Source organism: Anneissia japonica, unplaced genomic scaffold, assembly GCF_011630105.1.
Source record: "Anneissia japonica isolate Jap-2015-1 unplaced genomic scaffold, ASM1163010v1 scaffold287736_len1891122_cov214, whole genome shotgun sequence".
NCBI lineage: Eukaryota > Metazoa > Echinodermata > Crinoidea > Comatulida > Comatulidae > Anneissia > Anneissia japonica.
Window position 1 is genome coordinate 1,572,772 of NW_022756106.1, and position 16,195 is coordinate 1,588,966.

Genomic DNA, 16,195 nt, shown 5'->3' on the forward strand with positions numbered 1-16,195 from the left:
GGGACAGTTGTTTCGTAGGATATTAAACATGTTTAATATTTTCAGATACAACGATGTCTGAGTTGTTCTTAATGAGAAACACATCAACAATTAGTTTTGTAGATCTATGCACAGATGTTTTACTACAAAAATCCTTAAATTTATTACCAGACAATTTTTTTTTACTGGATGACAGACTTTCAAGAAAAACCATAAACTGATTACAAGCAAATTTAAGAGTCTATGTAAGGATACAGGATCGGTACTCTTTATGTATCCGTTAATTGGAGAAAATATTTTGCCATTTTAACTTTTAATTAAAAAAGTAATAAGCAAATCAAATACTTAATTATATAATTATATAATAAATTTAATTATATAAATAATATTGATTAAGGTTATTAGCTCCACACATGCAGTATATCCTTAATATTGTTAAGCACTCTAACTTGGCCAACTTTACATTAATTCAAACAGTTAGTAATAAACTACCAATGGATAAATATAAATGGAAACTATACAATGTACAGTAATGTGTATTTATGAGAATACTATCTTAAAGGGATTTTACAACTAAATTTCAAGGTCACCTACATTTAATTTAATGTAATTGAGGCATATACGCATCTTTTTATTTTTACGACCCTTTAATTCTACAATTATGTTGAAAGGATTTTAAATAAAGTATGCATCATTTCCGAATACAATTTAAAATCAATTTGACATTGAAATTGTTTTGATGAAATTTGCATAAGTCTATGACTGTCTTCACACAAAAAAATTGGATTATGACTTCAAATACAACAGAGGGCTATATAAGTATATCAATTCTTGTCTGTGTGTGTTTTTATGTACTGGCAAATTACAGGCCCGTAGCGCGACTTAATTTTTGGGAGGTTTGTTTCAGTGGAAAGTGGACCCTTTGGAAACATTATACAAAATAACAAAACCACAATTACTATTTTTAGGCCACCTGCTGCGTCTTTTGGCGTGCTGCATCTTTGGCGCGTGCTTTAAATTCTTCGATCTTTAGTAGAGCTTTGCAGATCATGAAATCAAATTTTAAGAAACTAAAGCTTCGTCTACACTATTAAATTTCAATAGTGACAAAGAAATTTGATGTGCTCATACATGGGTACGAAGACGTCATATCACATACTATCAAATTGTATCAAAAATGTTCAACTCTTATTTTCCATCACATTTTATGTGATGCTTTTTTGATGAAATTTGATAGTGTAAGAAATGCCGACTTGAAATACTTCTGGCTTGTATGATCTCCAATTCTCTGGAGAACATTGTAAATATATCTACGAATATCAATTTTTCGTTTTTTAATGTTGACCTTCTCCAGTTTTTGGGCGGTTCGTCGTAACCCGCTTAAAAACCCTCCACCCACGCTACAGGCCTGAATTGAAGTCATTGCCAAGCTGACTAATATATATTGCATAATTAAAACCTCAGCGAAAGCTGTGAATGTTCTCTGAGGCCAGCACACAAATGTGCAGACTCAAAGAGTGGTGATAGATTTGTCGACCAGCGGTTGTGAAACATAGCGTGTGCCTGTCTTAATACACCATAAGTGAAGGCATAACCATGTCAGGTTAGCCTTCATACACAATTAACTCAAATTATTTTGGTTGGTGGCTTAGAGAAAATTAGAATAATACACACATGAAGTGTCAAAACTCAAATTGAGATAAATTTTTACTTAACCTCTTGAGCCTTAACTGCTTACAACTTTTGAATTTGACTGAAGTCTTTATCAAATTATGAATGTAGCTTATGACAGTTTGCTAGTTGAATATAGTTCTATATAAATAAAACTACATTACCTGTATAATAAATTTAATCAAATCACATCTATTTTTGTAGTGTAAACAGTCATTTCGTACTATATTAATTCATTTCATTATCCAAAAAAAAAAAAAAAATTATACTTCCATTTGTTAAAATTTTAATTCTTTCGAATTTAGTGCTGCAAATTTGATTTTAATAAACTTGACCTTGATTTAGTTGAAATTATTTTAATTTCAATTATTTAATAAATTTCAGAGACAAGAGCTGGGACTATACATAGGCAGCCTCATTTTAATCTACAGTTATCAACAGTTTATCAATTGCAAAGAACTTGTACAAACAATAGCATATGGGAAAGTTCCAATTTTTAACAAAGAGTTACTAAAAAAAAAACTATTACGAGGATAAAACTTTACTACAGTACTATTAAAAAATATTAAAATTAATGGGACCACATAAAATTTGGAAAACCCTCAGATCGCTCATTTAAGTTGATATACAAGATTTTTTTGACTGAATACTTACAAATATTTATTACAAAATTCCTTAATTTTGATTACCAACCAATTTAATGGTTTATCCAAGTTTTATTTATCTAATAATAGGCAAGCACTTTTCCAACTCTAATTAACTTATTTGAATATACAAATACGCAATTCAAATATTAAATTATATTTTTAAATTGTTTTATCAAAATCAACACTGAAGATTTAATTATTTGTTTCATCATGCCAATTACTGGTATGTAGGATATCACTTAATATATTTTTTGGAATTTATTACACAATATTTGTGATTTTTTTTGTATAATTTAAAGTAAACAAAGCCTGCGTAAACAATTGTTTCTCTCGAAGTTTCCCAACGCAAACATCTCTTCAAATAAAAATAATTTTTGACAGTATGGAATTTGGTACAAAATGATAAATAAAAAGACAATTCTGGAAAATATATAGATATTTACCATTTAAAACTACTTCCGGATCATTGTAAGATATTTACACCATAAACAAAATAATTTAAATTGGAATCCCAAGAACTTATGGATGAGTTACTATGTATACTGTATAAAGCAAGGAATTTAAGTTCAATAGATTGGTTATCCCTTCAGATTCATACACTACCTATTGTAAGTGTGAGCATTAAGTGGAATCTCCCTGCTTTCCTATTTAACTCTATAATTTATGTGTTTGTAAAGGAAACCAATGCTCCTCACAATTAAGTGCTGTACATTTATATAATAATTATTATTATGGTTGTAATTTCAATCTTAATGGAGGAAGATTAAAATAAACAATTCAAGGTGAAAGATCAACATTCAAAAACTATCATACTAATTCTATATCTAAGCATTTAACAGTAGCATTCTTTTTATTTTGGTTGTTCAACTCCGCCATACTTTGGTCGGCCAACTGGTGGGTATGAGGGCGGTATTTGGTGAGCAGGAACTTCAGTTTGATCCTCAAGTTTCCTCCACACAACCTACAAAAATTCCAAAGGATATGACAGTTATATATTTTCAAAAAATGAACTAAAATTCTAGGCTCACATAATACAGCATGAATAATAAACAGGAAATATCTGGTCCCTTTTGGGCCATTTATTACTAGTTAATTTTCCATGTGAGGGAGATAGAATGAACCAGTGGTAGGCTAGTTTAGTACCCAGATTCAAATTCTGAAAATACCAGATTTTTGTTTCTCACACTAAAATAAACTCCTTAACCTTTAGTGATGGGATAATAATAATTAATAATACTGTAATACTATAAGTGATAAAATATTGGTTTTCATGGTAGCCAACATTGCAGGTTTTTCTCAGCCATAATAAGTTCTATAAGACAGATTTAAACAAAACATGATTTTGGTAAAACAACTAATGATCTATGTGACACATTTATTATTTTACAAATATTTATTCATTTCAGAATATTTGAATAATGTTATATAATTCTTATATTTCTATAGTGCAAGTTAGTAAGTTACTCATTGACGAGTAGGGAGAAAAAAAAACCAACATATAATAAAATGATGGATTAGAACATACATTACACATTTCCCTGACGATAGCTCTCTCTTTGTCTGACATTGACTCGTTCTCTACTGGAAGCTTCCTGTCATCAATCTGCTCATGTACCTCTAACACCTATAATTCAAAATGACATTAATGTTCACAGTAGATATCCTTTGTCACATGTAATATTTCAAAGGACTTGATTCTGACTGCATCCTTATTAAGTTTGCTTAGGTAATAGCTGAGATAAATGATTTGCCATTTCTAATAATTAAAGAAAAGGGGCAACGAGACATTGCTGCATATATAAAATTTAATGTTGCAACTCGAAACTGATGTCTTGTTCACTTTCCCTGCATATGATGGCATTTGGTCAATGTTTGGTTCCAAATAGATAATAGATACTGTACATGTGTATATTACAATGACAATAAATATATTAAATACATAGATGTACATGAGTATATTATACACAGCATAAATTTAATAGTAAGTATAGATAAACAATTAGAAATAAATATACTAAATGCATAGACATACTATATTATACACAGCATAAAGTTAATAATATGTATAAACAATCAGATGTTCAGATACAGATACTAAAATGTAAGTTATATACAATGAAGGAAATGGAAATAACTAAAATCTATATAAAAAAAAACAGATTTCTCTTAACTGGGAAAACAAAAACAAATGCACAAAGTATACATTTTGATACTAGATTTGTGTGCAACAAAACCAAATAATATTTCTACTTTTTATTGAATTTGTATATATTTGAAACTTTTTCACATTTCTTTGCACACAAATGCAAACCATCTAGGTTTATTTGTCTTGTATTTATTGATTTTTTTTTAGTCGTGTGTAGTGAAATCAGCTAACTCATGATGGACGTAAATACCATCTTACCTTAAATGCATTGGCGACAGCATCTGTTTTACCTCCACCTTGATAATGAGGCATCATCTACCAAAATAAGAAACACACAATTAAATCAGATCAAGCCTGGCCAATTAGTAGACTTATTATTTATATCATGTTGACAGGGTAAGCATCCCTTGAGTCTACTAAGGATGTTAATTTTTTTGGTTGGGACAAATCACCTGAATAGCCCCACATGACCTGTGGTACGACAAAATACCGTACCTCATTACCAGTAGTGGTTGTCTAAACTAATACCACTACTACTGAAAGTTGATATAGCTCACAAAATACTAATTGCTATTGTGACCCTCAGAGCTCAATAAACTACTGTATGTATACTTTATGAGACTTGGTTTGGAGGGGCTGGTTTTGTATTAAAGAATATCATGTTTGTTATTAGCCATTTCAAGAAGCCTGCTCTTTAATTTTTTTAAGTTGTTTACTTCTATATACTTCAATCATCATCATTGTAGTATCTCTACAAATGTTGTTACAAGTACCATGGACCTATTAATAGGTCCATGCAAGTACTTTTGTTGTTTGCTACAAGTAGGTTTGCAATCCTTCAGAAATAGTTTAAATATTCAACTGAAGGTACATGTGCTGAGTTATACTTTTTAAATGATACTAAATTGTTGTTTAATTGTCTTTTAAATTAATTTTAATTTTTAATCAAATATATCTAGTTGAGGTTTAATAATTACACATTTTTATTTAAGTTTTTTAATCGTTTATTATATTTAATTAAGTATTTTATTTTATAATAGTTTGGGGATACAAAATAAAACCAATACAAACAATATAATCTTTTGTCAGGTATGCAAAATTTATATTACAAATATTCTCAAGAATCATATGTTCTTTTTTTGGATCAGCTCATGTGTCTTTTGTCTCCGCATCTGCAGAGACAAATTAACTTAATATAGCTTCAGAGTTTGAAAGTAAATTGATGTCATCTCTAAGTAATCAAACTAATAAAAACAATGGCAATCAACTGTAAACATAATAGATTAAGAGGACAGAAACATTGTCGAACAAAACAAAACAACAACCGCATTAGTCGGCAATCTTCACTAAATATTTATTCTATGCCTGACCACTTAATTAAGCAAAATAATTACTGTATTCTGAAAATCAATCCAAGTTGAATGGGAAAGAATATAAAGCATCCTTTTATATCTTTGAATTCCTAATTGATTTTCTTATGGTGAAATTCAAGGCCAAGTTCAACTTTCTCTTTAAGCGACCGTTGACTTATGAAACTATAAGCTTTTAAATCCAGTAAAATGCTAGAAGATGTTGCTAAGAAGTAGATCTATTAAAAGAATCCAAGGTCTATGTAGAAATGATAGCAATGATGGATTCGCAGAAAGTATGATCAGATCAAGTTGATTATTTTAAGAAATGATCTGGTGTTACAATAATTTTATTGAACAAACAAATTTTAAATTGAAAATCTATTCATAATAATAGAGGACGATATGATTAGATTAGTCTGAAAATTATCTAGTGATTTGTAATCACGTAAATTTGGAAGAGAGAAAGATAATAAGCCTAGTACTATTAACTATGTTGCGAAGCTACCTTGTTTTCAATTTGTATTACATACATAATACATTTATATACAGCATAAAATAACATAAAAATAATGATTTCTTTTTCTTTGTTCTGTACAGTCGATCCTATTAGTATTGTTTTTCCATACTGTAGCACCCAACATTACTTAAAACAATGTACTCATAAGAAGAATAAATGACCTCTTGTGCTTCAAATTATCAAATTGAATCAAACACCAGATGGAATACTAAACCTGACTCCTTGGAGTGAGTTATCAAATTATAATGTGAATATTATTTGAACAAAATTGTTACTTACACTGGATGGCTGAATGTCTGGGTCCTGACCATCTCCCTGTCCATTCCGTTTCAACTGCTGAGAGAAAAGAGTATGATATCACTTGACCACAGTTTACTGTACATACAGCAGGGCTGGGCATAAAAATATATAGGAGGGCCAAATTTAAATTTTGATTTACACAGACGGAACTAAGATGTCCTATAACAAGGGGTTTTCTAGCTGAGGATTGTGGGCTGCACACATGGGTTTTTCTAAATATATTTTTTCCAGTCGCAAAAAAATGCTTTTGGGCCGCATGTGGCCTGTCACACTTTTCCCAATGTGGTTTACATATTGCAATTATAATTAAATGCACTGTACAGTTGGTATCAAATAAGAAAACACGATACAAAATAAAATCATATTAAGAGAAGTAGACAGCTTGGTATCATTGATCCTTTCCAAAGACAGAGTTAATATGTAGATTTTTTTCTCTAATTTTTTTTTGGAAAATCCAAGTTTAAATCAATATCTTTAGTTCTAAGGGAATTACAGAAAATAAATCATTACTTTTAACTGCAAAATATTAATACCGTGTGTCCTGTGTACTACAATCTAAGCATCAAAGTAAAGGTACTTGATTATTCTAATGACTCTAAAATGATGTTTCAAGCAACTGACAATCAAAACATTGAGACACTTTCAACAAAAACAACATTTCTTTTCAGAGCTATCTACTGTACATGATGTACTACTAGCATTTATTATCATCAAATATACAGTAGTAAGTCATTAACATAGAGAAAAGATACAGCTATCTATTTTGTTTATTAGACTAAATGTGACCAGTTAACTTATATAGGCCTATTATTATCATAATTAAAAACTGTAACTATGGCCTTCAATATTCAATGTACAATATCTTCATAAAAGCAATGGCTGAAGCCAGGAATGAATTATTGAATGACTTGAGTATAACAATGAAAGGTGATAGCAGGTGGGTTTTGTTGAGTCTAGCACCATAAACCACAAACATTATGACAAAATCTGAGGTTCACCTTGTCAGAACAAAAAGTAATTCACATACCAATGGTTCCAATGTCAGTACACTGATTACAAGAGTTTGTTACAATTTAACACCTACAATGGGTAGGAGGTAATCATATGGAAATACTGTAGACAAGTTCTTTAAGGTAACCTGGAAAGGGGGAAGTGAATTATAAACAGTGTCTCTTCAAACAAACCTTAGGGACAAGGGATGGGTTTGGTGAAGCGTACTAAACAGAGTTTGCGTGAGAAGGTGCTAGTTCTACTGGGCTATTCAATGAATGTAAATGTCCTAGATGTCACTGGTACAATAACTGAATTAAATGCTTTTAATTCAATAAATATCTACTGAATTTAAAATTCAGAAAAAAAGAAGATAAAGTATTAAAGATCTTGCTGTGTACAATAATATCTTTCCATCATAAGTAATAATGACTTGATGAATGAAGACTTTCAACAATTTAAAAATATAATATTGATGGTAGTTCCATTAGAATGTATAAAAGGGAAATAAATGCCTTGGTTAAGACCCATTGAGTGATTTTTCAAGTTCAATGAGAAAGTAAGTATTTTAAGAATTGCAGACTGTAAAGTAGAAGAATCATAAATTCAGAAAGAACATTAAGCCTAAGGAGCTCACTTGCATACCAACCTTACAGGGGTGTGCAGAAGCCACTCCAAGACATGAGACACTTGCGCTACCTATTCTACTGAAAATTATTAGGGACCAGAACTACCATTTACCAAAATCCAGTATCGGTTGAACTACTATTACGGCTATGTAACCTAACAAATTAAACTTGTTCTGATTCCCGATGGCGAATAGGACCACAGTTATGACCGCTTGTAATCTTGACTGTAAGTTTGGCAACGAGTTGAGCAAAAAACTTTGCTAAAATGTGTGAAAAATTATACTACTTTGATGATACAGGACAGGGCAGGGACTTTACCAATTTGGCTGGTATTTCCCACACTTGTGCTACCAAGTCCTCGCAAATATACCCTATACATGCTGAAACTCTTCCACAAATTCTCACAATTATGCTACCAAGTTCTCAAAAATACCCCAGTAAATGCGGCACCTACTCATATAGAAAAATTTAAGAGTGACTACTATTATAAGTAGGTACTTTTCTTCCAATTACACAATCATCGGTTAAATCTTATGACAACATTTTAAATCAAATATATAGTTCAGACTTCTTATAATATGCAACATTTTTGAGAAACTCTGGTTGTATGTAAAGATAATGAAAAATTCTTGATTTATAAGAGAATGTTAGTGGTTCAGGGGCCAATCAAAGGATCATAATTAAAAATAAAGGCATTACCATACAGAACTTGAAGCATGTTTTAATGTAATATTCCTTGCCTGATACAAAGAGGTATTAGTATTATACAGTTCTTCTTTAGCATCTTCATCAAATCAACTTTATAAATTCTTGAAGTACTAGAAATAGTGATAAAAGATTGGCTTCCATCATTATCTTGCAAATGAGGAAAATAAGAAAACCGTAGTTGCTCATTAACCCCTGACCCTCCCACTTCCTATAAATATCAATCAAGTGTTAACTCGAAATTTAGACCAGAAAAAGTCAAATATTGGCTGTATGCCAGCCAACGTAAATCATGCTAATTGAATCGAAAACCCACAGTCATGTGGATAGTTTCCATGGTGATAGATGTAGTTTTCAGTTTTTATTGATGGTAAAATAAATTGTTCCTGTCTTGCAATTAAAATGTCTTGAATACTGCAACTATTCAGAAGTTATGACTGAAGGCAGTACTAAAATGAATTATCATTGGAACTTAGCATAGGGGAAAAACGGTAAATTTTGACATAACCGATAACTACTCCTTTCTGACAAGCACAATGTTTTTCAAAAACCAAAGGATCCACTGATTATTCGCAAATAGAATACGAGTGTGGTGGCTCCGAAGAATGACAATTGTGAGGCCATAATTGATTCTATGTTTCTTTCTTTATTAGAAAATTGTCAAGAATGACAATTTTTTTCATTTCCTCTTCTAACGTATTTTTAGGTCCCCTCCCTTTCTTATACTTTCATAATATTTACTAGCGAATAAATTATTGTAACTATTAAGATTAAAATTAATATAGGATTCATTACATTGAAAAATATTAATTATAAAACTATAATAATTATGTTCAAGATGCAGATGATCAACCAATCAATCAACCAATAAATAATCAACGTTATTTATAAGGTGCACATGTTGTAGTGCCGCTGTGTTTGGGATATTTCCTGCAATCCCAAAGAAAAAAGATACAAAATTTACCCTTCAATGAAAATAAGCAATTTGATTGAGTTACAATAAATAAAAAAAATGAACATCCTTTGAAGTATAAATTATAATCTTTCTTATCCTTGTCCTATAGTACATTCTCACCGTAATAGGATTCGACTACCGGTAATATTATGAAGACATGTACCTTCAATTACAGAACAATAATTTGCTGTATACTGAAAATTAAGTTGATGGTTTTCGCAAGTGTTTTGCTTAAATATTAAAGCAACTGCCTGTAAAGAAATCAAGATACTGCGATGTAGAACTATTTATCTTAAAGCACTGCACAAATGATATTGATTGCAAGCTCTGTTCACAAGTGATGGGTATCGGCAATTTACCATATATGGACATGGTGATGTTATATCTCATCTATATTGTCACATAAAATTTGGTAGTGAAAGAGCTTTATTAATGGTGACCTATACTAAATACTACTAGTGTAATAAATAATATTCTTTATTCTTGGAATAAAAAATAAGTTAAAATTATTTATGCTCATCATCATTTTAAAAATCTAAATTAAAATCGTCACCATATCACAGGTACTGTATAGTATTTGCCATTCAAATTGGATAGTGTTGAGAGAGTTTTAATAATTGCTATTAAATAATATTAATTATTCTTAGAATAATTTTTAAATAATTTAAAATCCTTCATGTTCATAATCATCCCTAAAATTTAAATAATATCTTAATTAAAGCGAGATCGTAATCTCAACCCACAAATCCCAGAACTAACACTGAGTAACAGGATTTGATGTTGTACAGCTATGCCTACAGATAACATCACAGCACTTGTTGAGGAGGCTCGCATGGATTCTCAATGGGGTATTGCTAAAGTTGTGCCCAGGAACTAGGCCTCCTCAGTACCTTTCCATACTTTAAATTCAATGGCATTCCAACTCTGAGGCTTATAAACAGATCAGAGATGTGACCTTACCTTAGCCAGTTGTCTTTTCTCCTCTTCTAGTACCTTCACACGCAGCTCCAACTCACGAATGTAGATGGCTGTTTGATCTGATGAGAGAAATATGAAACCATTTTTAAAATATTGATGGTATGAATCTAAATTTTTCAGGTTCTCATCATTGTGAAATAATCTTCCTGAAACAACAACTTTAATAATAAAATATGATCATCTCATAATTTATATTATTTACTATATTCATATTATTTTTATATACTTCCTAGTAATTTGCTTTATTTTGAAATAATATCATCCAGTGTGCAGGTATTTTTAGGCCTACATTATTACAGTACACCTATATAATATCAGTAATGACAATTATTATATTCATAGTTCATTCATTGTATTAATATTAGTTGCTATTATTGTCACTATCATCATTGTCATCATGATCATAAAATACAGCATCTTCACAATCCTTAAAAATATTCTATAGTATGTACAGTACAAAGGCAAAGTTGATCAGGCAATTCATTACACACTGATCACTGAACATAAATCAACACAAGATTACACTTTGATTTGGAGCCAACTGTAGATATTTTATTTCTCATCGGTAGAAATGGGAAGTATTGTAAGAAGAAATTTAGTCCAATAAAAAGATCACCAGCAAATCATGTGAAAGAATCCCACAGGTCTTTTATCTCTAGTTGGGATTACCTCTTTACATACTCTATCATATATGTCACTGTTTATTCCATCTACACCTAAAGTTTGTTGTTATAAATTTGTTCTCTGAAGCACAGTATTCTTTAAGATGCCATAATAAACTACTGCAGTACATTGATTGATGGGGTCATCATCATGTTTTTAACCACTAGAGTTTTTAATGACAGAGGCAATGACCACTACAGGACAGACAATTCCATAAATCCAAGTTTTTTTTGGTTTGCATCATTTTTAAAAGGAATAATCATGAAGTCAAAATCCTGCATAAATCTAAACATATTAATGTGTTTTTTTTTGGTTTTTTTGGTTTTTTTTAAAAGTACTGTTGGAATTTAGCTGTAATAAATTTTAAACTTTAATGTCAAGGAATATTTGACTTGAGTTTCAAGTTGCACTATTTGGATCTCTTGGAAAAATAAATTAACATTTTTTTAGCTAGATACTAAAACACTTGGTATGGGTACAGTACTAATTAGAGTTACTGCTTTGAATTTTATATACAGTAGCTAAACATAGTAAAATATAAAAATACTATACTGTACAGTGAATAGAAATGCACTGATTGTCAAATATTGAAGATTTACCAAATACTTAGCCTGCAAAATGTCACTTATGAAAACATCACACAAAAGCAAGAATTTGATTGAATGTTTTACTTTTAAATCTGAACGTTTGACTTCCATTTGAAACAGTGTTCAAAGAAATACACACAAAAAAAAAACACTCCGATGGTGCTCCAGCCAATCAGAGTAAAGGCAGCACATTTGGGCAAACATTTTGTATGCGAAAATATGTTTATTGGCGTCTTCTCCAATTATCAAATACTCAATAAGTACACAGAAATGTTTCATAATTATCAAAATTCCAATATGATAAAATGTGTGCTTATAAGGATTGAAGGTTTCTATATCAGTGACAGCACTGAATGAAAAATAAATGTAATATGAGCTACGGGATTTATTACAGTGATTTGTTTCTCTATGAGTATTATTGTCTCAAGTGTAGAATAATGGTCCTTTATTTGTCTAGCTTTGACTGGAGTCAGGAAGCTGGTCTTTTGTTCTCTTATAATTATCCTAAGGTTAATTCCTTACAATGACTCATATCAAGCATAAATAGTGAAAGGAATTTTAGAGGAAATATACATCTCAGATATTTAAAATATTTTATCATAAATTTCTTTACATTTCCTTTTAATATTGTTTACGCTATGCAGTATTAGAATGACCTTTGACATATTTTAGAAGGCCATACAGCACCTGTATGGGCAATTCATGTGGATATAATACATAAAGTAGAAGGTTAACAAAATAGATAAAATATTTATTATTATTATAACATCCTAACTGCAGTGCAAACATTGGAATGCTTTACTGATGATATGTATTATTACACACAAATCATTATACTGTATACTGCACCTCATCACAAAACATTGTTTACTTCTTATGGTGTCCATTGTTTCAACTTTTGCAAATTCTTAAAATAGTACAACCTGGAAGTAGGAATTTTCATTCATGTGTGACCTTTCTTCTAATTAAATGATTTATTTTCACATCCTAGTATTAACAGATAGGCCTAAATATTATTGCTAAATACTAATGTATTGTTCTACTATGATTCATAATATCTTGCAATTTATTAAATATTTAAAATATAATTAACTCCATGTACTACCACTGAACCACTAGGGCTCCCTTGGAAAGCACTGTGTTCTTATGAATGGTTGAAACCTGTAAGTTTAATAAATGGACTTTTGCTCATGCTTTCACCGAATAAAACACACAAAATTCTACACATTTCAATGTAACCTTTTGTCAGTATTACAATGCTGACAATAAGTGCATACTTAAAATTTTCACAGAAAGGATAGTGTCAATATTTGGTATTCATACAAGAATGTCAATACAATTGTAAAATGATAAGACACAAATGGAGTACAGTACTGTAGTGGATAGTGCAGCTATAGTCTGGTAGCCAAGATTACTGTAAAACCAGAAACTTTCGCGGTACGAAATTTTCGAGAATTGATAATTTCGGCCATTTTCACAAAATTAAACTTTTGCGAATCACAAAAGGCCTAAATTTTATTCATGGAGGAATACCATACAATAGCTGAAAATATCTTATTGTGAGTTCTAGGCCTAGGTTAGATAGGCCTACAGCCACTGTCTAGGCTAGGCGCCATATAGTGTTCCATCTATAATTAAATTTCCGCCGACGACCTCAAGATCTACAAAATCATCAAAACTCAGGAGGACTCGCGCGCGCTTCAGGAGGACATTGATCGTCTCTTTCAATGGACCACCGTTTGGAAACTGTCCCTGAAGCCTGAAAAATGTAAAATTTTGTCATGTTCCTTAAAGAAAAACCTTATAATATATGATTATAAAATTGATAGTACATTTTAGAAAGGGTAAAAGCACATCGTGATCTTGGGTGTCCACATTGATGGAAACTTAACCTTTTCCACCCATGTGGACACCATTGTTAAAAAAGCAAACCAGCTGCTTGGGACTAATGTGGAGAAATTGGAAACTTCTTACACCATCAGCAAAATTTACTCTATATACATCAATAATTACTCCATCCCTTGATTTCTGTTCAGTTATCTACAACTCAATATCTCATACTCATTCTATTAGAATAGACCGGATTCATAACAAATTCATGAAGTTCATTGGCCCAGCTGCCGGTTCGTTTAGTTGCGAAAAATTTTTACCAACGAGTAGACGAAAATGAAACGATCTTATTTTCTATTTAAATGTTTAAACTGTAAGTTTGATTGTAACCTTGTGTCAAATTTTTATTTTCATGTTCCTGTGCGTAGGCTTCGTACCAATCATTTGTTAAAAGTTCCGTACTCTCGTGTTAATGTTTGTACTAATGGTATTTTTTGTCGTGTTGCACTTTCTTATAATAATCTAGTTCAAATGTTTCCTGATATTGATATTTTTAATTGTAATATTTCTATTTTTAATTTTATACTAAATATCGGTTTTTAATATATTATTACAGTACGATTTTTTTATGCTTTTTAAAAATCTTATATATTTTTATGAATGATATTGTATATTTTTAGGGCGACTCTGTTATTGGTGTTTTGATACACTGTTGAGTCTTGAATAAATAAATAAAACTAAATAAATAAATAAAATGCCACAATTGTTGGCAGATACAAACATTTTTAAAATTTTACTTTTTGAGAAAATATAAAATAATTATTTGAATCAATAACAAAAATCCAAGAAAGCTTTGACCAATCAACCCATAAAAAAAAAAAAAAAAAAAAAAAAAATACACAGTTGCATACCAACTTAATAAAATTTACTTTGGAGTTTATCAGATTGATTTTTTTCTTAAAAAACAAGAGATGGATACAGTAAGTAGGCTACTTTAGTACAATCCAGAATTATATATGTCACTGTCAGACCATGATCATCAGCAAGCTGCTAAGTGCTATTCTAACAAAATGAGAATGACTCATTTAATCACCATGGAAACATATCCACACCTAACAGTAACCTGGTTGACTTTAGCTTAAATGTCTGCATGTAGTGAAACTAAAGCATGGCATCACTTATTGTATTTTCCATATGAAAGCAACGTAAATAAAATAAAATCTTGAGAACTCAAAGGAATCCGAGCAGATGATACATGGAAGTATGTCAGTTGAGACTTCTGCCGGTATGTATTTGTCTGATGCCTAATGTCACAAAACACCCGGAAAGTCCTACAGGAATCAACCTCTTTCAAAAGCATTGAGTGTGCATGATTAAAGCCCAGATACAATGTGTCATCTTTGTGAAAAAAAAATAAAGGGATTTAATTCTTTTTTTTTAACTTGGCACTAATAAATAATAATAATCAATCGACTTATACAGTATAGCGCATTCTGTGTTGTAGAGACCAGATGCGCTTAACATTACGGTATTACCCCAGTCCAATACAATTGTAAAATGATAAGACACAAATGGAGTACAGTACTGTAGTGGGTAGTGCAGCTATTGTCTGGTAGCCAAGATTACTGTAAAACCAGAAACTTTCGCGGTACTAAACTTTCGCGAATTGATAATTTCGGCCATTTTCGCAACATTAAACTTTCGCGAATTGCAAAAGGCCTAAATTTTATTCATGAGAGGAATACCATACAATAGCTGAAAATATCGTATTGTGAGTTCTAGGCCTAGGTTAGATAGGCCTACAGCCACTGTTTAGGCTAGGCACCATATAGTGTTCCATCTATAATTAAATTTCCGCCGACGACCTCAAGATCTACAAAATCATCAAAACTCAGGAGGACTCGCGCGCTTCAGGAGGACATTGATTGTTTCTTTCAATGGACCACCGTTTGGAAACTGTCCCTGAAGCCTGAAAAATGTAAAATTTTGTCATGTTCCTTAAAGAAAAACCTTATAATATATGATTATAAAATTGATAGTAACATTTTAGAAAAGGTAAAAGCACATCGTGATCTTGGTGTCCACATTGATGGAAACTTAACCTTTTCCACCAATGTGGACACCATTGTTAAAAAAGCAAACCAGCTGCTTGGACTAATGTGGAGAAATTGCAAACTTCTTACACCATCAGCAAAATTTACTCTATATACATCAATAATTACTCCATCCCTTGATTTCTGTTCAGT

General features: G+C 31.0%; 1 protein-coding gene across 2 annotated transcripts in view; it reads right to left on the reverse strand.

Annotated features, from left to right (window-relative positions):
• Positions 1-1,924: 1,924 nt before the first annotated feature.
• LOC117123878 overlaps positions 1,925-16,195 on the reverse strand; it is a 20,749-nt gene continuing 6,478 nt past the window's right edge. The window contains exons 3-7 of one of the 2 annotated variants that reach the window (XM_033269927.1): positions 10,852-10,928; positions 6,592-6,645; positions 4,702-4,758; positions 3,823-3,921; positions 1,925-3,258 (exon numbers count right to left, since the gene is read on the reverse strand). In XM_033269927.1, the coding sequence (XP_033125818.1) occupies positions 3,148-3,258; positions 3,823-3,921; positions 4,702-4,758; positions 6,592-6,645; positions 10,852-10,928 (398 nt within the window). In that variant the 3' untranslated portion in view covers positions 1,925-3,147. Of the gene's footprint in view, positions 3,259-3,822; positions 3,922-4,701; positions 4,759-6,591; positions 6,649-10,851; positions 10,929-16,195 lie in introns of both variants that reach the window. The other variant, XM_033269926.1, reaches the window with a different exon arrangement.